The 26,791-nt window shown below is 41.1% G+C and overlaps 1 protein-coding gene across 1 annotated transcript; it reads right to left on the bottom strand.

Moving 5' to 3' along the window:
- Window positions 1-4,039: 4,039 nt before the first annotated feature.
- LOC139664640 (CD99 antigen-like protein 2) lies at window positions 4,040-20,179 on the bottom strand (the record flags this gene model as incomplete). The annotated part of the gene is made up of 4 exons (XM_071543545.1): window positions 20,074-20,179; window positions 8,814-8,873; window positions 4,911-4,958; window positions 4,040-4,147 (listed from the first exon to the last, which is right to left on the bottom strand). Coding segments are annotated over exons 1-4 (274 nt in total), but the record flags the coding sequence as incomplete, so codon positions are not given.
- Window positions 20,180-26,791: the final 6,612 nt, after the last annotated feature.

Here is a 26,791-nt window from a genome sequence, read left to right as displayed (position 1 = left end):
CCTCTGTCCAGGCTACTTGTGACTTTTGGTAACAAGCCCCGGTTCGTTTGTAATTGTGAATCTAAACGAACCAAATACAAAAAATGCAACAAAGTGAACTTTTCCACTGTGGTTCGGACCAAAGAAGACAAATTGTATGTGTGATCGCACCCCAAGACTCTACAACACATTTGAAATCCTCCCCTTATTTGAAATCTAAACTCTGGTTGACTCCACGGAACAAAAAAAAACAAAAAAAAAAACAGAAAAATACCAGTTTTGTAGTCTAATTGCTGACAAAACTGACCATAAATCGTCTCCAGGGACTCGCCCGACTGTCTCAGATCTTAAGCTCGGAAAACAAGAATCAGAGTCTCAACGGGAATACCAAGCGTTCGTATTCGACTGCAGAGAAGAAAGAAACATGAAAATTGTCTTCTCTCACATTGCTTTTCTATGATCATACCCCCTCTATCGCTGATTTGCCTCTGCAGAATGAGAGAGAGGCCGAGTGTCATAATGTGGAGTGGTAATTACTTAGTGAGCACATCAAAGCAGACTGGCTGTGGATAACAAGTGGAGGAGGGTGGGGGGGTGTTTTCCCATTACCTTTTCTCTCCTCACCTCTCTTTTCCTCCGCTCTCCTCCACTCTCCTCTCCTCTCTCCTCCCTCTTTCTGCTGCCATCTCTCTCTCTTTTCTCCTCCACTCTCATTTCCTCTTCTTTCCTCACCCGTCCCTCACTCCCCTCACCCATCCCCCCCCCCCACCCCCCTACAGTCCGCTCAGTGCCGTGTTGTAATTATTTTGAATTAGCCTGGACTTCAGAGAGTCAATGGGACATAATTGAGGCTAATCAATGCAGTTTAATTATAATTACAACAACACAAAAAAAAAAAAAAAAGAACGGAAAAAATGTTAGCAGCAGGTAATGTCATTATTCTGCGGGCTCCTGGTAATTGTGGATGTATTCATTTCTGAGTCCTCATTATGATAGAGGGAAGGTGAAGCAGAGCATGTGTGTGTGTGCGTTTGCATGTGGGAGACAACAAGAGAGAGAGAGAGAGAGAGAGAGAGAGAGGAAGGCGAAACAACGAAAGGAAAAGGAAACAAAGAAGGGGGGGGGTGCGGTACAGGAGCCTGAAATGAGCATGTTGTCTCAAAATGGAAATACAGTGTTCTGCACACAAAAAAGTGAGAGAAATAAGTTGTTCCTCCACGAAGGGGCGAGGTGAAGGAGACAGGAATAGAAACAGGCTGCAGTTTGACACTAAAATAACATGGTGGGAAGTGACGCTGTTATGGTGAGGATGGTGGAGAGGATTTAATTACCTTCAGCTCCGACACTCACGGTTCAATTCCCAACTCATGCCATGATGTTCTTAGAGAAAGTTTTTCTTATTCAACCGTGACCAAAAACCTTACACTGACCGTACCCAAAATTGATTTAGTTGTCTGACTCAGTGGTTCTCAACGTGGGGTCCGGGGACCACCAGGGGTCCTTGAGGGCATTCCAGGGGGTCCCCAGCAAATTGATGAATTGTTAAACTTCATTATTTTGTAATTTTAGAATGACTGTTTTGATCATAGTTCCACTGTTATCTCTCTACCTACAATACAGATAGTGATGGAATTCTGGACAAAATCATATCTGACAATAAAAATATTCTCAGATTTGGGTCCGAGAGACAAAATCTCATCAAATGGGGGTCCGTGGCCCTAATGTGGACTAAATTAGGGGTCCTTGATATGAAAAAGATTGAGAACCACTGGTCTAACTGGTAACATTTTACAATAAGGGTCACTAAGGGTTAACTAATGTGTCTGATAATCATTTACTAATGATGTTCATGTTAACTAAGGTATTCATTCATACATTATTTAATAGTCATCTTTATAAACTATTAAATAATGTATAAATTAATACCTTAGTTAACATGAACACCATTAGTAAATTACACATTAGTTAACTGTTAATTAAGGGTTAGTTAATGCTTATTAAGCATTAACTAACTCTTAACTTAGTGACCCTTATTGTAAAGTGTTACCATGCAATTATGAAATCAATGCATATAGTGGAACACCAACCCAGCTACCATCCACTTCCTGTCTGTCCATCAACTCCCATCCCTCCTTCCTGCTGTCCCTGACTTGCCATCAGCTCCTGAATCACTGAACACGTTTTCATCTATTTTTATGAGCAAAAGCCCTTTCAGACACAAGTGTGAATTTCCATGCAGATTATTTGCACAGAATTGTATTAAAAAAAAAATAATTTCATGGGTTATAATGGAGGCTCGCACACCGGGGCAAAGAAAAAGAAAAAAAAACGTGGAATCCCTTCATCTTCGTCTTTCTATCACACAAAAGCTTGTTTACGGGGATGATGGTAAGTGGCCATATAGCAGAGGCATCGCTCTGATCCACGTTCACTCGTATAGTGGGCTAGTTAGGCTAATATACTGTATATATACAGTATATATATTGCCACAAATTAAACTATTGGCTGCCAAATTGAGAGTATGTCAGCCTTCACAGACTACATTTGTAAACTGTAGCCAGACCAGCACCTGGTCTCACCCCACACATACTGTAAACCATGGCTCAGGGTCAATTGGCATTTTTTTTCAATTTTCTCCCTGCAACATAACTGCAACTTTGCAACTTGGTGGGTGTGAAAGTCTCTCCCTTTCCTTCTCCTCCTCCTCCTCTTTTCCAATGACCAAGTGATCCTATTACTCCATGTAATGTAATTTCCACTCATATGATTACACACATACCTTTAGAACAACAGAGCTCCTGGACATGAAACGTGACATAGCCTGTCTGTGGATAAACTGACAGATTCATTGCGAAGTATTGTGCTTCTTTACACACTTGTTTTTAAAATACTGTATAGTCTGTACTAGGGATGGGAGGATATAAGATTTTATCTTTTATCGCGATGAAAACACTTAAGATAATTTTATCTTGGTGAATTTCCATTATCGGGATAATCGTGAATATCCTCACATGAGCGTGAATATCCTCAAAACAAGTTATTCATTTACTGTGCATTTACAACACATAACTAATTGAACCATGTGAATGATTGGATATCAGGTTGATAGGTAGATTCTTTTTATTAATGGATTTTTTTCTCTCATTGTGATTACCTGCTGGGTGTTGGCGAGAGTCTGAATCTGTCCTTGTTTGTTTTTCACTAAAAAGGATGTTCACAAAAAAAAAAGATATGTGTCCTATGATGCAATAAAAATATTTGTTTCTTAACAAAATGTAAAGTGAAGTGATTCCAGTATGTTTTAGTGCCATTTTAAGAGTTTTCAGCATATTTTGATGATTATCGGGATAACATCGTGAATCGCAATTATTTTGGCCAGGATAATCGTGACATGAAATTTTCATATCATCCCATGCCTAGTCTATACTGTTTATCACCTAATTGCACAGTTCTTTTTGCTGTAGCGCGTTTGGCAATGTGCCTGTAATAATTTATATAATAATGTAGTGGCTTCGCTTCCGTTTCCCCCTGTATACATTGGATTTTATAAATAAAATACACAGTGTGAGTGATCCATCGCTCCATGGTCACCTTCTTTCTTTTCTATATTTCTTTTGTTTTAAATTATAAATATTCATCATGGACTAATGAGTAGTCCTAAACATCCCTATGGTATTTTATCATTTTAACTTTTATTTAGGCTACAAAAGCTAACTAGGCTATAAAAAAATAAATAGCAATCCCATAAGTAAAAGTATCACTTATAGGCTATGTGGAGAAAGTTTAATTAAGTATTGAATAAATGTTGTGTTACAGCCTACATATTTTAGTATGATAGTTAAACTAGGCATGCTCTTGGAGGAGCCTATAAACTCTCTGTATTTCGTCCATGATGGACCCAAAACTCCTGTTTTTATTGTTTTATTGTTATTGTTTTTTTTTACAAAATTCCCACACAAATATTCCGCAAATCTGTGCCGCAGGGTTAGTGCTAGGTGCAACAGCTTTAACCATAGGTAAAAACTTTACGGTCCAGATTCCAGACTATCCGTTCTCTCACCTGGCTTGGGTTTGGGCTTGGCCGGGGCCTTGGTGGCTTTGGGGGCAACCTTGGGTGGGGCTTTGGTGGTGGTGGGGCCATCGTCAAAGAAATCATTCAGGTCAAGATCTAAAAAAAAAAAAAAAATTGGAGATTGGAGGTACTTACCTTACCAACTACCATTGAACTCTTTCTCTATTCTCCCTATAATTAATACATCATTTCAAACAGTTCCTTCCTAGAGTAATTATTTTGAAATTGCAGACCCGGAAAATAAAGCATTACATCACACATAGCTATGGAAGCCCATTTCCACCAGTGTGATGAAAAAAACGGTCCTGTAAGTCATTATAATGAGAAACTTTCTCAAAATAATAACTTAGTATCTCAAAATAATGACAAACTTTCTCAAAATAATGACTTAGTATCTCAAAATAATGACTTAGTATCTCAAAATAATGACAAACTTTCTCAAAATAATGACTTAGTATCTCAAAATAATGACAAACTTTCTCAAAATAATGACTTAGTATCTCAAAATAATGAGTTGCTTCTGTTGCTTTGGCACATATGAGGAAACAACACATAGTTTCTCATTATTTTGAGATACTAAGTCATTATTTTGAGAAAGTTTTTCATTATAATGACTTACAGGATCTTTTTTTTTTCATCACACTGGCGGAAATGGGCTTCCATACATAGCTAACATTATGACAGGTAAACAAAACAAAATCCCAAATAACATTTTAGATTTGATTCAGCAGTAATCTTATGATCTTACATGGTGTGGTAAGATCTTACTGGGAGGTCGGGGGGATTGTGATTCACATTACGCAATAAATTCAAATGCAGCCTGGCACTGTTCCCGGTTAAGCTGCTGAGTGATTCTTACCTGTTCCTGCTCCCCCTGCTGGTAGTGCTGGTTTTGGTGAAGGGGTCGCTGTTAGAGAGAGAGAGAGAGAGGGAGAGAGGGAGAGAGAGAGAGAGAGAGAGAGAGAGAGAGAGAGAGAGATAGAGAGAGAGAGAGATTAACCAACCAGCAACCAGTCATGTAGTCATGAGTGACTTTGTCTCTCTCTTTCTTTATTTCCTTCTTTTCTTTTCTTATACCAGGCTATTCTTTCGTTCTTTTTTTTTTTGTACTATCTGTCTTATGTTGACAATGTTCTTTTGTGTGTGTATTCCATCTCTGTTGTATTGTATATCTGTTTTTTAACAGTGTTTTTACAAAAGCCCATCTAGGGACAAACACTGCAAATTAGCTTAATAATAATAATAATAATAATAACTTTATTTATGTAGCACTTTTCAAAACACAGTTACAAAGAATCCACTTTGTTTTCTGCACATACAAGCCAATCTTCTTGGTAATTTCTTTCTCTAAATTTGGATAGCATCTCTTCTTTACTTTTATCATATTGTTCTGGAACATCGCATATTCTTTTCAGTCTAATGAGTTGACTTACAGGTAGACTTTTCTTAAGAGGGATGGGGTGGACACTCCCCTTGCCTCTCTGCCAGTCTGGGACTATGATTGGCCTGAAACCACATGACCATATACTAGGGCTGAACAATTAATCAAAATTTTATCAAAATCGCAATATGGCCTCCTGCAATTTTCAAATCACAGGAGGCGCAATATTTGTTAAAGGTGAAATGTGTCAAAATAGCATTTTAAAGTAAATATTGTGGTGCTGCAGAGATGTCCTGGCCTACACATCATATTCTACAGACTTAAGAAAACATCTTTGTTTGGTACAGATCCCCACAAAAATCACACCATAATCATTTTAATACATTTTTCAATGAAAATGAGAATAATGATGTAAAAATGATCATTCCCTCTAATATCGCAAATCATATCGCAATTGCAATATCAGTCAAAATAATCGCAATTAGATATTTTTTCAAAATCGTTCAGCCCTATTATATACCAAACCCATCTTTGTAGGTACCCCATTGGCTGATATGTGTGTGGATGTATATGATTGGTTGTCTTTTATTTTTTTACCTTCTTGAATTTTTTCTGTTACCCTATTTAAATGTTGTTTGTAATGTGATTCATGATGACCCTGATGAAGGCCACAAGCCGAAACCTCTATATACTACAAGTGTTGCTGGAGTTTTGACCTTTTCAGACCTTTTTCCCTTCTCCATGCACCTTGGAAGTAGGTGAAGTTGTGCCAGAAACCCCTACTCTGAATTGTATTCCTTGTCATTTTTATGCATGTCTGTTGTTCTCGGGTCTATATTGAAAAAGAGATCTTTAGCTGAATGAGACTAACTGATTAAAGCTGCACTGGGCACGATTTTTATGTAAAAATGCTGCTATTTTATCAGCCTAAATCAGGAAGTGGGGCTGCAACAGAGAAGACTGTCCCATTCCCCCTAACTGAGATACAGTAGATTCCCCTTATTTGCCCAAATTAAATTCTGGTCTCAGTCACTGGTGGTAAATCTTCTCCGTACAGGAAGTGACAAATTTGGTATTTGACCACCATGAAAACCATAATATCAACAATCAAGATAATCAAGATCAGATTTCGGATTTCGGAGCCTGAAAACTGACATTTAACACGTTGGTGAACAGATTCAACAGCTTATCCCGCTTTTAAGAAAAGCCATCTTGGGTCCTTTGTCATTTTGCATTTCTATTCTTGCTTTACACTAAAATTTGTATTTTAAAAAAACAGTTGATCCAGTCTCCCAAACAGGAACTATCTCTCCTAAATGGTATTGATTGATTGATTGGCTTTATTCAATAAATTAAAATACAATATACAAATACAGTACTAACATTCATCAGGATATCGCAATAAAATCACATGACTTATTTCCATTGCCATTTTTTCCATTTCCATTCCAAATGCTATTTTACAAAATTAAGTTGGACCCACAGTCAATTCAAAATCACAGTTGCGGGTCTGTTGTTGAATCTGCTCACCAACATGCTAACAGGCTATTTTCGTGGCCTCATTCAAATGAATGGGAAGTAAAAATCTGAACGCTATAAATTCGTCCAGCTGGATCTGATCTTGGTGAGTAGTTTATATTCTGGTTTTAATGGCGGTCAAGTGCTGCATAACCCCCATGTTAAAACTTAGTGGAATGTTGCTTTAACAGTATCAAGGGCTCTGTCCAGAGAAAGCTGGACTCACCAAGAACTGCTGAACCTCTCCACCACCTCCACCTCATTAGACACTAAGAAGAAGACATTTAGTTTACTGACACTGCACATGATTTTGGGGGTAATGAAGTCCTTAAAATTCAGTTACTTTCACCGCCAACGTGCAAAATTGCCAAGTGCAGCTTTAAATAGGATAAATGAAATTGGAGTCATTCCTATGTTCCCAGGGTCCTATGTTCCCCAGTTCTAGGGTTAGGGTTTAAGGTTAGGGTTAGGGTTAGAGACTTTCAAAATCAAATAAAATGATAACCATTGGTTTTGTTGTGTTTATATAGCTGTTTTGAAGCCTTGTTCCAATAAAAATAACTGGATAATATTTATGAAATATTTTAACTTACTTTTAACTTGGTCAAATTTGACCCGAACACAATAGGAGAGTTAATGTGTGTTAACAGAATATTGAACTGGGGAACATAGGACCCTGGGAACATAGGACCTTGGGAACATAGGACCCTGGGAACATAGGACCTTGGGAACATAGGACCCTGGGAACATAGGACCTTGGGAACATAGGACCCTGGGAACATAGGACCTTGGGAACTTAGGACCCTGGGAACATAGGACCTTGGGAACATTGGACCCTGGGAACATAGGACCTTGGGAACTTAGGACCCTGGGAACATAGGGCCTTGGGAACATAGGACCCTGGGAACATAGGACCTTGGGAACATAGGACCCTGGGAACATAGGACCCTGGGAACAAAGGACCTTGGGAACATAGGACCCTGGGAACATAGGACCTTGGGAACATTGGACCCTGGGAACATAGGACCTTGGGAACTTAGGACCCTGGGAACATAGGGCCTTGGGAACATAGGACCCTGGGAACATAGGACCTTGGGAACATAGGACCCTGGGAACATAGGAGCCTGGGAACATTGGACCCTGGGAAAATAGGACCTTGGGAACTTAGGACCCTGGGAACATAGGACCTTGGGAACATTGGACCCTGGGAACATAGGACCTTGGGAACGTAGGACCCTGGGAACATAGGGCCTTGGGAACATAGGACCCTGGGAACATAGGACCCTGGGAACATAGGACCTTGGGAACATTGGACCCTGGGAACATAGGACCTTGGGAACTTAGGACCCTGGGAACATAGGGCCTTGGGAACATAGGACCCTGGGAACATAGGACCTTGGGAACATAGGACCCTGGGAACATAGGAGCCTGGGAACATTGGACCCTGGGAACATAGGACCTTGGGAACTTAGGACCCTGGGAACATAGGACCTTGGGAACATTGGACCCTGGGAACATAGGACCTTGGGAACTTAGGACCCTGGGAACATAGGACCCTGGGAACATAGGACCTTGGGAACATAGGAGCCTGGGAACATTGGACCCTGGGAACATAGGACCTTGGGAACTTAGGACCCTGGGAACATAGGACCTTGGGAACATTGGACCCTGGGAACATAGGACCTTGGGAACTTAGGACCCTGGGAACATAGGACCCTGGGAACATAGGACCTTGGGAACATAGGACCTTGGGAACTTAGGACCCTGGGAACATAGGACCCTGGGAACATAGGACCTTGGGAACATAGGACCCTGGGAACATAGAACATCAATGAAATGTGAATGGTGCTCTAATGTACTTACGTGCTTTACTGTCATCACCGCCCAGGGCATCAGACAGGTCGAAGCCATCCTGAGACAGAACTACAGCACAGAGGAGAGGGAAGGAAGAGGGGAGGGAGAGAGGAAGAGGAAGCAAAGGGAGAAAGAAGAGAAGAATGGGATGAGAAGTCTGCATTGTATCCGACAAATAATACTGAAAAGGCTTCAACAGACATGTGACTGATGACTCTGAGGGCCAATACTGATATTTTTAATTAGCCGATATATTTTGTGAGCCGATATTCAATATCTTTAAATTTGACCATTTTCATGCCAAAAAAAATCCACAAAATGCAAAATGAAACATCTCTAGATCATGAGACTCTCTTGAAACTGAGGATAATAATCCCATAGATAGCAAGTGTAGTGCTGATCAACTGAATGTAATCAATTATCACACTGCATCAGCACAGCAGAGAATTCAGGAACTTGTTCTACTGACCTAAATCTCATCAACAGCTTCACTGGCACTGCTGGTATTATTTGGTCAGAGATTTAGGCAAAGGTTGACAGTCATTGTTTAATATGTTTGTGCTTTTTCATCTATTCAGAACTGTCATTCTAAAGTCGGCTATAGATGGCATATAAGCCAGAAACCCATCAATGATAATAGATAAGCATGATGTGTAAACAACATTGCCTCCACCTCTCTGCCCTAAACCCCTTTTCACTGTCCACATTCCAGACTGGGAAGAATGCAGTGTGTGTGTGTGTGTGTGTGTGTGTGTGCGTGTTGGTCTGGTTTTAAACAAAGCTCTAGAACATGACAGAACTATCAAATTCTTCCAGCATGTGGACAGAGATCCTATTGTACCCATGCACACAAACACGCACACACACACACACACACACACACACACACACACACAAATGTCCCGACTCATAGTTTCCCTTTGGGCAGCACTCGCTTGGGTTAGAGCATTAAAGAAGGCAGTTTGTGGCAGAAAAATGGCCTAGCACCATCTCCAATCAACAACTACTTGCTCGGACCAATCGAGAGAGCATTGAAGATGGAGAAGGCGGTGGAGATGGATTGGTCACATCGTGCGAAGAAAACAGGATGACATCACAAGAACCGCCTTACACTGGACACCAGAAGGAAGGCGTAAGAGAGGAAGACTCAAAGAAACCTGGCGTGGAACAGTGGAGAGAGACCTGAAAGCCCTGAAGCAGCCCTGGGGTACCATCCAAAAGTTCGCCCAAAACAGACAGGAGTGGAGATCCTTTGTTGCTGCCCTACATGCCAGCAGGATATAAAGGGCAGTAAGTAAGTAAGTAAGTTTGTGACTAGAAGGTTGCTGGTTGAAATCCCTCTGCCTGCCTCAAGAAAACGGCCGAACAGTAGAACAGAAGGAACAGGCGACACTCCATGCATCAAAACCATCAGCTCAAATGAAGAACCGCAGTGAAGATTTGAAGTGACGTTTCATCAATGCCACCTTTTGCTTCTTTAAAGGGACTGTTCTACTGTTCCACATTAATGAATATAATAATAATAATAATAACTAGAAGGGCACTTGGAGAGCGCAGACCTCCGCCAAGGTTCGTGCTATTATTGCTTGTTCGTGAGTCGGATCCGGATCCGCTCCAAAATTGAATGGGTTCTTCCTTGGCCCATGCTACACCCTTCCACCAAGTTTCATGAAAATCGGGCCAGTAGTTTTTCCGTAATCCTGCTGACAGACAAACAAATGGGACCAAAAACATAACCTCCTTGGCGGAGGTAATACTTATTGTTATTATAATAACTTTATTTGTATAACACCTATCATACAAAATCTTTTCTTAAAAATACCAAGCAAACTCGCCATTCTGAGATCCAGAGTGGGGGCATTCCACCGTTTAGGGATGGAAAAGCAGAAGGCAGCTTTGCCACAGTTCTTCTGTACAACATGAGGAACATCTAAGAGGAAGGTATAGAGGACCTTAGTGTTCTGGCAAGGACATAAAATGTCATTTTTTTATAGATTGTTTTGGTAGTCTACTAGTCCCGTAAGACTGTCTTAGTGACCTTGTTAAAATGGGAGTTAAAACTTTTTTGATCCTACAAGGAGAACAGACTCACGGAGCACTTTATTAAGGAACACCTGTACACCTGCTTATTCATGCAATTATCCAGTCAGCCAATCATGTGGCAGCAGCGCAATGCATACGATCATGCAGATACAGGTCAGCAGCTTCAGTTCATGTTCACATCAAACATCAGAACGGGGAAAAAATGTGATCTCAGTGACTTTGACCATGGCATGGCTGCTGGTGCCAGACGGGCTGCTTTGAATATTTCTGACACTGCTGATCTCCTGGGATTTTCACGCACAGCAGTCTCTAGAGTTTACACAGAACGGTGCGAAAAACAAAAAACATCCAGTGAGCGGTTCTGTGGACGGAAACGCCTTGTTGATGAGAGAGGTCAGAGGTCAGAGGTCAGAGGAGAACGACCAGACTGGTTGGAGCTGACAGAAAGGCTTCAGTACCTCAGATAACTACTCTTTACAACTGTGGAGAGCAGAAAGGCATCCCAGAATGCAACACGTCAAACCTTGAGGAGGATGGCACTTTGGTAACCAGTTGACACTGAGCTGAAAGCTGATACCTACCCAGTATTAGTAAGGTGTTCCTAATAAAGTGCTCGGTGAGTGTATATATAGTGTGTCATCTGCATAGCAATGGTAGTTGACATTACCATTTTAAATGGTAAATCACACCATAATCATTTTAATACATTTTTCAATGAAAATGAGAATAATGATGTAAAAATGATCATTCCCTCTAATATCGCAAATCATATCTCAATTGCAATATCAGTCAAAATAATCAAAATTAGATATTTTTTCAAAATCGTTCAGCCCTAGTTGACATGGCGATGCCCAATAATGTGCCCAAGTAAGAGCATATATAGAGAAAATAAAACAGGGCTGAGACTACTTTCTTGAGGAATGCCATAACCAATATCAACTGTCTGAGACACATAATCACCCAGGCTGACAAAGAACTGTCTCCCGGTTATATAAGAGCAGAATCACTCAAGAACAGTATCAGAGACCGACCCATTTCTCAAGTCTGTCAGTTAAAATACAGCGGTCCATCGTATCTAACGCAGCACTCAGACCTAGAAGGATGAGGACAGGACAGCCGCTTTATTTCTATCAACAGTAGATCTAAACTAATTTTACTATACAGCAGGGCTGTTTCAGTGTTGTGGTTGGCTCGAAAACCTGATTGACAGTCAGTCTTTGCTTTTATTCATTCTAGTAGCAGGACGCTGAATTCTGTAGACTAGAATTTATAACCTCCTCTTCTCCTCTCCTTGTCTCCTCTCCTCTCCTCTCTCCTCCTCTCCTCTCCTTGTCTCCTCTCCTCTCTCCTCTCCTCCTCTCTGCTCAGACACCTAGCTCTGGATATTCCTTTTTTTCCCCCTGTCATCTCGCTGTTTTTCATATAATGCATTTTACAATTTACAATTTCCCATTTGCCAGACGCTTTTATCCAAAGCGACATACATATGAGATTTTAATACAACACAAGCAAGGATCTAATCAGAAGAGAACAAGAGTATAGTGCCATGAATGGTTTACAAGATATAAAGGGAAGAGGGCAGAGAGGGCCCATTCTATGGTGGGTCACTATGGTGGAAGTTTCAGTGTTTATAGTTACTCACGTTCTTTTCTCTCAAGGGTTGAGAGAAATGTATTTACTTTACTTTGATGTTCCTACATTGGAAAATACACTATTGTTGGGTGACAAAAGTAGTCCTACAGAGGGAGATAAAGAGTGAGATTTCAACGACAAACAACAATGTCAGGTCTTAAAGTATAGTGTCTTACAACGTGAGTTTGCATAGTCCAATAAAGAGAAAAGCCTTCTCCCAGCTCCGCCCCATCTGGAGGTCCAAACAGTACAGCCTTAAAACGAAGCTGTACCTGTACAACAGTAACGTCAAGTCTGTTCTGCTGTACGGTTCAGAGAGTTGGCGAGTGGTCAAAACAGACATGAGAAGGATGGAAGTTTTCCACAATGGATGCCTCAGACGAATATGCCATATCTTTTGCCCAAACAAAATCTCCAACCACCAACTGTACAAGAACACAGGTAGCGGGAACATCACCAAAGAAATCACACAAAGACGTTTGAGATGGCTGGGCCGTGTGCTAAGAATGGAGCAGAACCGGATCCCGAGAGTTGCCTTAAGATGGACACCACCAGGCAAAAGAAAACCTGGAAGGCCCAAAACCACCTGGCGCAGAACTGTGACAGAGGAGCTGAACAAGATGAACCTGTCATGGGGAGAGGCGAAACATGTTGCCAAGGACAAAACGCGATGGAGAGAGCTCATTGCAGCCTTATGTCCCATAGGGGATGAAGAGGAGTAAGTAAGTAATAAAGAGAAGCAGCCAAATGCACAGAACTTGAAAAAAACAGTAGACCACTTAGAAAAGCAACACAAGGAAAATGCAACTGCAGACAATTTGGCTCAAACAGGCAAGGAGTGTGCTCAGTGATTTACTTACAGAAAAAGATTAAAGGAATTTAAGATATCTGAAGCAACGTAATTATGAGCATGGGAGTAGAGCCACCCAACTGTTGGCTTATCAACTGAGAAAACAAAGCCGCCTCACTATTGTACGGAAAATTAGAAGCGGTATCACAGACAAACCCTTCCTTTATAAACCTAAAGACATTTCTGGTGCATTTGCAGCTTTTTATAAGAAGCTATACTCTAATACGGACACAAATACAGACTCAGAGAGGATTAACTCATATTTAGATTCAATTAATCTGCCCAGGATGACCGAGGCAGAATCAGAGCTCATTGGTGAACCCATAACTAAAGAGGATATAGAGGCTTGAAAGGCTGAAAAAAAACACAAAAAGCCCTAGAACAGATGGATATTCGAATGAGTTTTACAAACTTTTATTGATCTCATTAGCCCACTCCTCGAGAGCGCCCAGTCCCATGCTCTTCAAACGGGCGAACTTCCAGCTGGCTGGAAGGAAGCGATCATCTCAGTGATTCACAAAGACTCCAAAGATCCAACAGAGGGCAATTAGCCTGTGGGAGGTGCAATCTGTTGGATCTTTGCAGCCTTTGTGAGTTAATCCTCTCTGAGTCTGTATTTGTGTCCGTATTAGAGTATAGCTTCTTATAAAAGGTGGTAAAATGGTGGAAGAAGTACTCAGATGTTTTACTTAAGTAAAAGTAGAAATAACACAGTATAAAAATACTCTGTTAGAAGTAAAAGTCCTGCATTCAAAATGTTACTTAAATAAAAGTACAAAAGTATTAGCATCAAAATGTACTTAAAGCAACAAAAGTAAAAGTACTCATTATGCAGAATGGCCCATTTCAGAATAATACAGTATATATTATATTATTGAATTATAATTATTGATGCATTAATGTGTAAGCATCACTTTAATGTTGCAGCTGGAAAAAGTGGGGCTGATTTCCACTACTTTATATACTGCTGGGTATCTTACAGTAATCTATAATAATACATCACAATTTATTAGTTGATTATATTTTGTATTAATAATCTGAATCTGCAAAGTAACTAGTAACTTAAGTTATCAAATAAAGGTAGTGGAGTAAAAAGTATAATATTTCCCTCTGAAATGTAGTGGAGTAGAAATATAAAGTAGCATAAAATGGTAATACTCAAGTAAAGTACAAGTACCTCAAAATTTCAACACAAAATATGACACATTGTAAACTGGGTTGATGCCCCCAGAATTCACAGGGTATACTGTATGTGCCGCCTCATAAAATAAAATTCAAAGGAGGATGATATATAAAATATATAATACAGTCATGTTGAAAATCACACAGAGGCAAAATGAAATTACTGAGATGACTCTGACTTGTTCCTACATTTGTATCTTTGTGCATACATTTGAATACTGCAGTGAAAACTAAACTGAAAATGATCGTGGGAGGTTGTTTTTCCTGGAACAATTCTAGACAGAAGCAGCATGCACACTGAAACTAAAACAGGATATAAAGAAGCTAAAGAACTGTTACAAAAGAACTTTGGAAATGATCTACTGATCACTTCAGCTTATCAAGAGAAGACCCTGAACTGGAGTGTACAAACAGAAAGGGGGGATTTCAAGGTCACTCACTGTTCTTAAGAAGCTGTTGTAATGCAATGACTGATGTTGATAAGGTGCAAGACATGAACAGTCCAACACGCATGAATACAGTCATAGTAAAACTGACTTATACGCTGAGAGAACTCCCACATAAGCACTGTTGCTTATGATTATTATGAACACACAGGAAAAAGAGCCAAGTTTAAACAGCTTGTGGATTTGGAGAGACAAGCAAGGAAAGTATGAAATGCGGTGATGGATTCAGACCCAGAAAATACATTTTATGACAATATCACAGGAATCAAAATCAAAGTCATGGAAACACTGAACCATCTGGTAAAAAGGTTTGTTTGTTCTGCAAAAAAGATTAAAACATGGATGCATGTGAGCAGCTCCGTAAAAGAAAGCATGATGAAAAAGTGAAACTCCAATGAGGGACCAGAAATGTCAACAGAAGACAAAACGTAAATTCCTAAAATGGAAATGCTAAGAAATTTTGCCACATGATGAACTAACCACATGGTGAACTAACCAGAGCCAGTGACCATGATGTCAGACTGAGGGTATACTGTATATCACAAGCAAGGAAGACACCGTTTGATGATTTGATAAATTAATTAAAACATTAAAACATTCATCCACCTCATCTGGACCCATGACCTACAAGCAAACCCATGTCACGGTAAGAAAGGAAACCTACAGGACTAAATAAAACAAGGAGGAATATGCATTAAAGCTATGGGTTCCCAACATCCATACCCTGACACCTTTAGTGTATTTGGTGTTACTATTATAGCAAAAGTACACCAATTATGTTATTAATCAATATAATGCCGTCTTTACACAGCTGACCTGGCTAATGCGGTAGCAGAGCCGGCCGCTTGTTGTAGCGTTGGATGGTTACCATGGTTACTGCTTTCTGTTGACTCGACTGTTAATAAAATGCATTTGTTGGATCATTACATTTGGTTTGTATGGTTCACTGCTATTTAAATGTATTCTACCATACCCTATTTAAAGCATGTGTCCAATAAATGATGTAATTGTCCGAAATCCCTGTTGTGAAGCAGATAGTCGTAAACTCACTGGCACTCACTAACAAAAATCATTTCTATAATCCTAAAAGCCAATGTACCGCCAATGTTGTAAATTATCTTGCTTAGAATTAGGGTTGCAAAATTCCGGGAATTTTCAAAGTTGGAAACTTTCCATGGGAATTAACGGGAATTTATGGGAATTAACGGGAATTTATGGGAATAAACGGGAATAAACGGGAATAAACCAGGAATTTACTAAATTGAAGGTATGCTCTTAATAAGGAACGTAAATATAGTTGGGGAAAACATATTTTAGCATAATCCTGACTAAAACAACCAGATATCATGCAAGTACAGTTGAATATCTATGCTATTCCTCAGTCACATGCACACATAGCACACTGCTTACTGCAGGGCTATTGAGACCACGCCCCCTACATGCACTGTGCTTTCCTGTGCATTTTTGTTAATTTTTGAATGGGTTGGGTCAGGGGGATGAGTAATATTTAACTCAACATTCATGTTTTTGTTCTTCAATGAAAGAATTGATTCAATAAAATATTTAACACTTGATAAAGTTCTACTTACAAATAAATCTGTTTTAATTGTATTATTTTGGATGGATGTCTGCTTATAACAAAACAAATATTTATGCTTGGATATGATACCTTTCCATTAAATTACCCTCAATTCCCAGTTAATTCCCATAAATTCCCATTAATTCCCATAAATTCCCATAAATTCCCATAATTCCCATGGAAAGTTTCCAATTTGGAATATTTCCAAAATTCCCCAGCTTAACTTCCCATGTAAATTTACCGGAAACTTTCCGGAAATTTACCGGAAATTTTCCACCCCTTTGCAACCCTACTTAGAATAGGCTTCTACCTTGTCACTGACATGATTGATTTGTCAAAAAAAAGGTGGCTAGCCAAACAAGGGGAGGGAAGGTGGTGGGGGGCTTGGTTTTTGTAATGAATAATATTAATAATAAGAATAGTACTCCCTCTGGTGGTGAAAAAAATATTGAACATAGTAACTTAATAGTAACTTAAGTAACTAAGCTCTCTGAGCACCTTAGCAGGGGATTCAAGTGACCATGATAGGACTGAAAACATATGTCTATATTAGAGATGAGATGATAAGTTTATCTCACTCTAGGGTTGGGCGATAGGACGAATATATCGGCTATCGGTGACTGGCTGAGTCCATCACCGGTTGATTTTTTGGGGCGATTTTTTGGCCAATTTTTGTCATTTTATTTCGCTAATGGTCTAATTTGATGGTAAATAATTAACCCGTAAAGCGCAATTCAAAGCGTGCGTGAACAGGACCTGGCAGTTGGAGTCGGGCCATATTTTACACGCTCTTGTTGCACTGATTTCTGACAAAACAGAGCAGTGAGCGACTAAATGACAGTGAAGCCTCTTTAGTGGTTCCTGTCCGATCGATCGGTGCTGAAAAGCGACGTCAATCCATAAATCATATTTGAGAACTAGACCAAAAGCTGTATGTGTGGTTGTGCACCCTGACCATTTAACAGCATCATATGTTATCTCCACCTGTTTGTTCATTTGGAGGCTGCAGGCGGAGGGAGGCTCCTTCATCTGACGCCATCCGACTCTTCTTCAGATCGTGTCGGAGCTGTTCAGCCGGTCTTTACAGCTTATTGCTTAGCAACCGGCAAAACTCGTTTGCAAAGACGGCAGATTACTTCGTTTAGGTCCTTCGGCTTGCCAGTTTCGTCCGGTTTAAAACCGAAATAATCCCAAATCGGGGATTTTGTTTTCTTTTTGGCAACGAGCTCTTCCATGATTGTTGGCTGAAGATGGCGTGGGGGGGGGGGGGGGGGGGGGGGGACACACACCTGCACAAATATATCGGCAATCACCGGTTGATGGGCTGACGGTGGCCGGTTGGAAAATTTTAACATATCGCCCAACCCTATCTCACAATACGATTTGATATACGATATGGATTCAATGCAACCATCCAACCAATGATGTAATAAATAAAGTCTGACTGTGCATAATTATGTATATTTCTGAGCCATAAATCTTTCAAGCAATGGCATTGACTTACTAGAATGTAAACAACAATTTAAAAATGTCATTGCAAAGTAGAAATAATATAATTTCAAGAGCTTGTGAAATTGTGATGGCAAACCGTCTCATTTGTGATTACAGCAGCAGAATAAAATGGAGCTGATATCGTGATTTGATGACTTCTGCCCCACGCTGTATTGTCACAGGTTTGTATTGCAATATAATGAAATTCAATATCTCCTGTCCATCCCTAGTCTACATCAATATTTTGATGGCCAAGGAATATAACAGTGGTGAGGAAACATCATTAACTATTCAGATCGTAATGGTATAGAGAATTTTTGGTATAGAGAACATTTTATCTTTTCTTTGACAATCAGGCATATGTGGATATGGCAATTTTGTCACTTCTATTAAAATGACCTTACATCACCAAAAGGGCCATCTTGGTAGAAAAATGACAGGTGAGAGTAATAAAAGTAATAAAAATAACAGGTGATTACAATCAAATGACAAACACAGCCAATGAGCTGTGTGTATTGTAAAGCGCCATATTGGCAGGAAATGTATGTGACATCATGGGAATACTATGAATAGGTTCTGTGTGTGTGTGTGTGTGTGTGTGTGTGTGTGTCCGAGAAATGATCTGATCTGGGAACAGCATGGGACAGTGGATGGATTACAGCACTATGTGGGTACAAAATAACAGCAGCAGAAGATACTGAGACAAAGAATGAACGAAGGAAGCATAATTACTACACTGAATTAGGGCTGAGAATAGTAATGAAACACACACACACACACACACACACACACACACACACATAGGTACGCACCCAAAGACTCAGACTCAGACTTCCCCTATTCAAAAGAGGCAAATGCTGCAGCTGAGGCGTCCTGACACACACACACACACACACACACACACACACACACACACACACACACTCATTAAAACCCAGGCCATGGACCCAGTGTGCACTAATCCTTTCTCTGTTTGTTGTTGTCTGGACTCTGAAGCCTCCAGTGTAGAGATAATTTACCAGAAAAGATACAAAAGCAGTGAAAAAAGACCAGCTAACCTCATTGTCTACCACTCACATGCCCACATGGTGTGTGTGTGTGTGTGTGTGTGTGTGTGTGTGTGTGTGTGTGTGTGTGTGACCCATCCCAACCCAACACAGTCAATTATTTTGACATAACACCCAAACAAGTCTCCCTTTATTTTTATTCAGCATCCTGAGCGGTAAAGCTGATCTGACACTTTTCAACAGATGAGAACTAATAACAATAGTTTTTTTTTTGAGGCAGAATGTAATTTAACAAAGGTATAATATCATTTTGAATCTGTTGAGTCTCTGTATAGCTAATACCGTATTCCTTACTCGGTGCATCCTGATCCGTTACCGGCAAACTATGTGATCAGCCTGCAGAGAGCAACCTGAGGAAGACTGTTCATTCTGATCGCACCGCCTCCCTTTCTGTCCTCATTCTCACCTAAACTCGCTTTATTTCGCTTTAATTCATAGTATATAGGCTATATGATAATAAGTAGTAGCCTATTAAACTTGTCGGTTGTTACATACAGACTCGAGGTCATTGATTTTATTTTCCTCACCACTAAATCGATCCTTTTTTCATATTCAGTCATATTCATCACGGGGTATGATGTTATAAATTACAACCTGCTCATTCAAAGATTGAGATTGAAAGATGAATCTATGTAAATATCTATAGTCCAGATGGAGGCAGGTTAATACTGAAGTGGATTTGAAAGCAGCGGTGTGTTGCCGCAGCACATGGATCTGTAATATCTGGATCTATAATAACTGAATCTTTAATAACTGGCTGTATAATAACTGGCTTTATAATAACTGGATCTATGATAACTGGTTCTTTGATTGCTGGCTCTATATTAACTGGATCTGTAATAACTGGATCTATAACAACTGGCTCTGAAACAATTGTTTCTATAATCACTGATCCCAAGCCGGTGGCCCGTTAATCAGCACTACATGAAAACGCTGAACATGTGGATGTGCTGAGGTCTGCAGAACAAAGCAGCCTTACCTTCCAACGGCAGGGCAGACAGCAGCAGACAGAGCGACCACACCGACCAGTTCCCCATGGCAGAAGGCTCCACAGACCGGTTACACACTGGTAATACTCTCGTAATAGTCTAGTATTGTTCTAAAGCCTGCTGCGGGAGCTCCGTCTGTCTGGACACGCAGTTAAGGCGTTTGCTGTGCACTTTGATTCCCCAGCAGAAACCTCGGTGCGCACACAACCCAAGCGTCAAGCACGGGGGGGAAAATACACCGACACTTCCGGTCACATCTTTCACAATAAAAGCCCCCATACTGAACAACATGAGTTCCAATGTTTATAGTGAAAATAAAGACTATTTTAAGGAATCTGTTAGCCTAAATGAAAACCACGGTTCACGGTAGATCAGTTCTACTACCTTGAAAAGTCCATTGCAACCCATAATTGGTCCTGAAATTTGCTAAGAATGGGACTACAATGGCTATGCAAGATGCCATTTATCAGGAAATATCATGCATTTTGACATTATTTTTCATGGCCCGTGGCACCTCTAGTATTGAAGATCTTTTCAGGGAGCCAAGTAATTGTACTTAGTCGTTATTTAGATTGAAAACAAATTAGGCCATATGAGGAATACCTCTATATATTATATATATATTATCAAAAATATCCATTCATGAATGGATATTTTTTTAAAGAAAAGGTGTTTCTAGGCAACATATGAGCTAGGTTTAAAATGTATCCTCATGAAAAGTATATCCAAATGTTCTTCAGATAAACCTTAAGCTAAATTGTAAAGATGTTGTAATTTGCAAAGATACGCTGCCTAGATGGCTGTGATTCTGTATGCATGACCTATTCATGTACTACCAATTTTGCACCAACCAACATTAGCCTACATCACCACTTTTGCTTATTTTGCTCCCAGACTGATTGGAGCAAATAATTATATTAATTACTACTGCTTTACTTATTATAATTTGATGGAAAATGTCTATCACACTTTGCACTGACAGGTGCATACATAAAATAAACACAAAAAAAGCCTATAGTGAAGCCATGGGTAGTGCAGTGTCCTGTTTGACAGCTTCTTGGTATGAGTCCTTGTGTTTAGAGGTGCAATGGAAACAAGCATATTAAGTCAGGTTGTGTTGGAAAAGTTATCAACCTGCACAGGAAATGTTTCCAACTGTGCTGACTGTGTGCAGCACCAAGAACAATGGAAAGGAGAGGGGCAGCCTAGACCAGTGGCTCTCAACCTTTTTCATATCAAGGACCCTAATTTAGTCCACATTAGGGCCACGGACCCCCATTTGATGAGATTTTGTCTCTCGGACCCAAATCTGAGAATATTTTTATTGTCAGATATGATTTTGTCCAGAATTCCATGACTATCTGTACTGCAGGTAGAGAGATAACAGTGAAACTATGATCAGAACAGTCATTCTAAAATGACAAAATAATGAAGTTTAACAATTCATCAATTTGCTGGGGACCCCCTGGAATGCCCTCAAGGACCCCTGGTGGGCCCCGGACCCCACGTTGAGAACCACTGGCCTAGAGAAATGGCAAAATAAAAAAACAAAACAAAAAACCACTGGTATTATCCTTTAACATATTCTGTCAGTTGCATATGTTTAAATAGCCTCAGTTTGCTTTATTCTCTTCTATATTCTATTTGATTTTATCTTATTACTATTTGCGACCCAATTTCCCCACTGAAATTCTGATCCCAGCTTTTTTCCCCAGATGTGACAAGTTGTACTTTTATTTTGAAGGTGAACTCTCCGTAGTGTGTGTTTTTGTGTCGGATTGCCGCGGCTTGACGGGCCCGTCCTCCGCAGTGCGACCAGAGCAGCGGCGTGGAGCATCACATTACAGGCTGAAGGGCGGGTCCTTTCTTTCTGCTCTAGCTTGTGGGGGAAACGGATTTTAAATCGGTCTACAGCAGGCCTGAAGCGGGTCTACAGCTGAACAGACAAAGCTCTGAAGTTGAAATGAAAACATCCCCCATTCTTTTCTGTTGTAGTTATAGTAGGAAATTTGAGTTAAGGGATGACCTGGGCTAGAGCCTAGACTAAGTTGGATTTGAAGTTATAACTGTAAGGCAACCAGAATGCTTTTAGATGGTAGCCTATGGAGGGCCAGGCCTATCGTATTAAGGAATCAATGAATAAATAAATAAATAAATAAATAAATGCAATAACAAATAAAGCAATAAATTAATGAATGTATGAAATGAATCAGTGAATGAATCAATAAATAAATGCAATACCAAGTAATAAATCAATCAATAAATTAATTAATTAATTTATGGTAAAATAAATGTGGGAATATTTATAGAAAAGTACACATTAATGCAGAATTTCTAAAAGAAATCAATAAATTAATAAATAGGCTACCTAACTTCATTTATTCATTATTTCTTGCTGCACTCGATTTCCATTATGTTAGTGAGCAAGTGAAAAATGGTAACTGGTTAATCTCTGATGCCTAGATAAAATTGATTTAGTTTTTAGATCATGTCAGCTAACCATATATGGATTGCTAACCATCACTGTTGTTAATACATCTGATTGCACACTAGCTAACATCTAGAAGCTGGCATTAGTAGTGGCTAGTCACATGTTAACATTATCATAAGTTGCTAAATGAGACTGCTGGCTAGCTAGCTAACAGCAAGGGCGTAACTTTGGTTTGAACATTGGGGGGTTGAGATGAGAAAGCATCCTTATAGGCTAGCGCCGGGTAAGCTGGAAAAGCTGAGGCAGGAGTCGGCCTATATGTTAGAGACTGGAGTGATCGGGTCAGAGTGAGCGGAGCTCTCCGATGGTGGTGGTTCCAAAGCCAGATGGTTCCCCCAGGCCATGTGTCGATCACAGGAAGGCAAATCGTGTCACCGAGGCCGACGCTTTCCCCATCCCCAGGTTGGAGGATTGTATTGACCGGATTGGCGGGGCTCAAATGGTTTCCAAGTTGGATTTGTTAAAAGGTTATTGGCAAGTTCCCCTGTCCAGTCAGGCTCGTGAGGTGTCAGCTTTTGTCACTCCGGATTCTCTGTATGTGTGCAGTGTTCTCCCTTTTGTTATGAAAAACACCCCGGCCACTTTCCAGCGGCTGATGAACACTGTCGCTGCAGGGCTGAGCGATGTGGTCACCTATATTGATGATGTGGTTGTCCATAGCGACTCATGGCAAGACCATGTCTGGCAGTAGCTGTTTGAGAGACTTTGTGAGACTGGCCTCGTTGTGAATTTGGCCAAGCATGAATTTGGTAAGGGGCAGGTCACGTATTTGGGCCATCAGGTGGGGCAAGGAACGGTGATGCCACGTCGTGCCAAGATCCAGGCTATCCATAACCTTCCTGCTCCAAGGAGCCGGAGAGAGGTTATGAGGGTTTTGGGCATGTGTGGTTTTTACCGCAGGTTTGTACCAAACTTTGCTGCGGTCACAGAGCCACTGACTAGTTTGCTGAGGAAAGGGGTCAAGTTCATGTGGTCTGAAGCTTGTGAACAGGCTTTAGATGGAGTGAAGGCCATAATATCCTGGGAGCCAGTGCTGCTAGCGCCAGACTTTGGTGCACCTTTTAAGCTGGCTGTGGATGCCTGTGATGTAGGAGTGGGTGCAGTTCTGTTACAGACAGATGCTGTGGGAATTGAGAGACCGGTAGCCTATTTCTCAAAAAAGCTAAACAAACATCAGAAGGCCTGTTCGACTATTGAGAAGGAGGCGTTGCCGCTTGTGCTGGCTGTGAAACACTTCTGAGGTCTATGTGTCCCACTCAGGTGGCGAAGTGGCGGTGTACACTGACCACCAGCCACTAACCTTTCTGGCCAAGTTCAAGACAGCTAACCAGCGGGTATTTAGGTGGTCGTTGGTTTTGCAGCCGTACAGTTTGGTTGTGAATCATGTGGCGGGGAAGGAGAACCTTGTGGCTGATACACTCCCAGATGCCCATGGATGATGTCACCTGAGGGAGTGTGTTCACTTTGATGTCACAGTTTGGGCGTTGACTCTTTGTCTCGTGTTTTGCACTTGTTTCTGTGCTTTTCCTTCTTGTAAGGATGATTTGAGACGGTTGAGTATAAATGTATAGAGTGTGTATATAATTAAAAAAAATGTTTGTTATAAAAAATATAAAACAAAAAAAGGTGGTGTTGTCATGGCAGAAATTCTTTTTTATATTTGTTCTTCCTTCCCAAGGGGGGAGGGATGTTATGATAGGACCTTTATAATGTTTTCTAGGTGGTAAGGTAAAGGCAGGACAGGTTTGTGATAGGGTTTGGTGCAGGGAAAGGCTGATGTTGATTGAGGGGAGGCAGAGTTTGCCAATCAGTAGTTGGTTTCACCTGTGGGTGTGGGCTGCCCTAGAGAGTTGTTGCTTTAGAAGCACATGTCTGGAGGCAGGGAAAAAGAAGGACAAGTGGAAGCAGAAGCCCGCACAAGAGGAACCTAATTGTGTTTCCTATCATCGACTGCCACGCATTCTCACAAGGACAACCACCACCACAATAAAACTAATCTAACGACGAAAGACCAGAGCTGGCCGCTCATACAGTCCCCGGAGTGGAATGACCCGCCAGGGACCGTGAAGCAGCCAGCCGGAGGAACCGCCAGCCCGGCCCGACCGACACCCTGCCCCGGTAACACTCCGTCCTTTCCCTCTGAGGTAAATTCAGGTTTCCCACACAGGGTAGTAAGGATCACGACCAAGTCAAAACACACAGGTCAGGTTCCAGGTTACGACGCTAGGCTAACTTGGTTGCCGATAATAGGTGGGTTTCAGTTCCCTATACTGGTGGACTAGCGTTTAGGGTCGTAACAGTTGGGGGCTCGTCCGGGCTCGACTATGCGGTTTGTTGTTGTGTTTGTGTGGTGATTTTGAGTTGTGTAGTCTGGCATCTTTTTACATATTGTGGATTTGGGGATAGTCGATGTTGTGCGAGTGTGTGCCTAGACTATGCGTGTGTGTAGTGGTGGAGTAATGTAGATTGGTTACCTGTCGTGTAAGTTGGCGGTTTGCCGGCATTGCGCTAGACTGGGCCCTAGGTGTTGCGTGGACACTTTGTATCAATTGTGGCAATTGATGTGGTCTGAACTGTCTGTGGTAAGCCCATGGATAAGCCTAGAATTGTTGCAGACTGTTTTTGTGCATTGCCTTTTGTGGGACACCTAGCTCATTGTTTTGCTACTTTTGAATAAGTCGTTTTTGGATTGGCTCTTAGCTCATATATATAACACTGTGGTTGTGTTTACCGTGTTTGCTGTCCGGGGAAAGACCCCCCCCCCCCCCCCTTTGAATTTTCCCCTGGTAAATAAATGTTTTGAGCTGATTTTGAGCCACAGGAATTTTTGACAGAATAGGTGACTCGTGCGCGGCTAGTAAAACTTGACAAATCCCTATTGTTGAAATTGGTGGAATATTTGAGGTCCCAGAAAATGTCAGAAAGCCAGAGTTAATGGATAATATTCTTCTTCAGTGTAATCAGGAGGAAAGGGACAGGGAGGAGCAGCGAAGAGAGAGAGACGAACAGAGGCAGTATGAGGTAAAAGAGAGAGAGGCACAGAGGCAACATGAGAGAAACTGAAGATGGAACAAGAGAGGGCTAGGATGGCTATTGACTCTCGTAGGCTTGTAGTAGAAAATCATGCTTATAGCTTATAAATACATATAGTAAACATATATCCTAATACGCATAAGATCAAGTCAAAGGCCTGTAAAACAGGAGATCTCAGAAGCCATATACTAGCAGAATGAACATCTCCGAGTAGGCCCCAGATAACCCACAAGGCCGCTAGACGTCTGGGAGGGTACGAGGAGACCTTGATAGGAACGTCAGGAGACTGTCCATCAATATGGTACAATCCTCACATGATGCTCGCCCCCCCCCCCCCCCAGAAGGGACACTGAATAGAGAGAGATCTTATGGAAAAACCCCATGGGAAGGAGTGGTTAACTTAAAGGGGTGTCATACTGATCAAAGTGTATAAAAGCTATTGTAATCTGGCATGAAGCCAGTTCTTCTGCAGAAAAACTCAGGTCTTTGTTGCCAATAAAGATCTTCATATTATACCATTCTTCTGCCTTGAGAAAAGATTATTTTGTCTCCTGGGGAAACCACGACAGGCTTGAGCAGCAGGCACAGTTTAATGTAAATAAATGTTTGCCTTTTGTGCCCAAATTTGAGCATGAAAATGTTCTTCAAAATGTTTGAAAAGATGGCTATACAGAGAGAATGGCCTGAGAGAGAGAGTGGGTAACGCTCATACAGGGAGCACTCAGAGGGAAGGCTCAGGAGGCATATGTGTCATTGGATCTAAGCAAAAGTGATGACTACAATGAGGTGAAAAAGGCAGTGCTAAGAGTGTACGAGTTGGTGCCTGAAGCCTATAGACTACAGTTCAGAACAGACAGGATAAAACCAGGTCAGACCTATGTAGATTTCGCATGGCAGCAGGAAATGGCTTAGGAGATGGCAAGTGAGGTTTATGACTATCAGCAAACGCGTGAGTTGATCCTGCTGGAGCAGTTTAAACAAAGCTTGCCAAAGGTTTTACAGACCTACCTGAATGAGCAGGAGCTGAGGAACGTAGCAGCAGAGGCGGCCGATAATTAGTCCATAAAGACTCATGGCGGGAGAGGTCTGGTGGTCAACAGAGAGGAACAGTGGATAGTGAGAGGAGTGTTGGTGGATACAACGGTGGGCGAGAGCGTCCCGTCCCGAGACCCCACGTAGGTGGG

This window comes from Centroberyx affinis, unplaced genomic scaffold (genome assembly GCF_046629955.1).
Source record: "Centroberyx affinis isolate AG114_WGS23_722 - 3 ecotype Tasmania unplaced genomic scaffold, CSIRO-AGI_Caff_v1 ptg004344l_1, whole genome shotgun sequence".
NCBI lineage: Eukaryota > Metazoa > Chordata > Actinopteri > Beryciformes > Berycidae > Centroberyx > Centroberyx affinis.
Note: the sequence above shows the minus strand (reverse complement) of the source record. Positions and strands in the feature narration are given on the sequence as shown.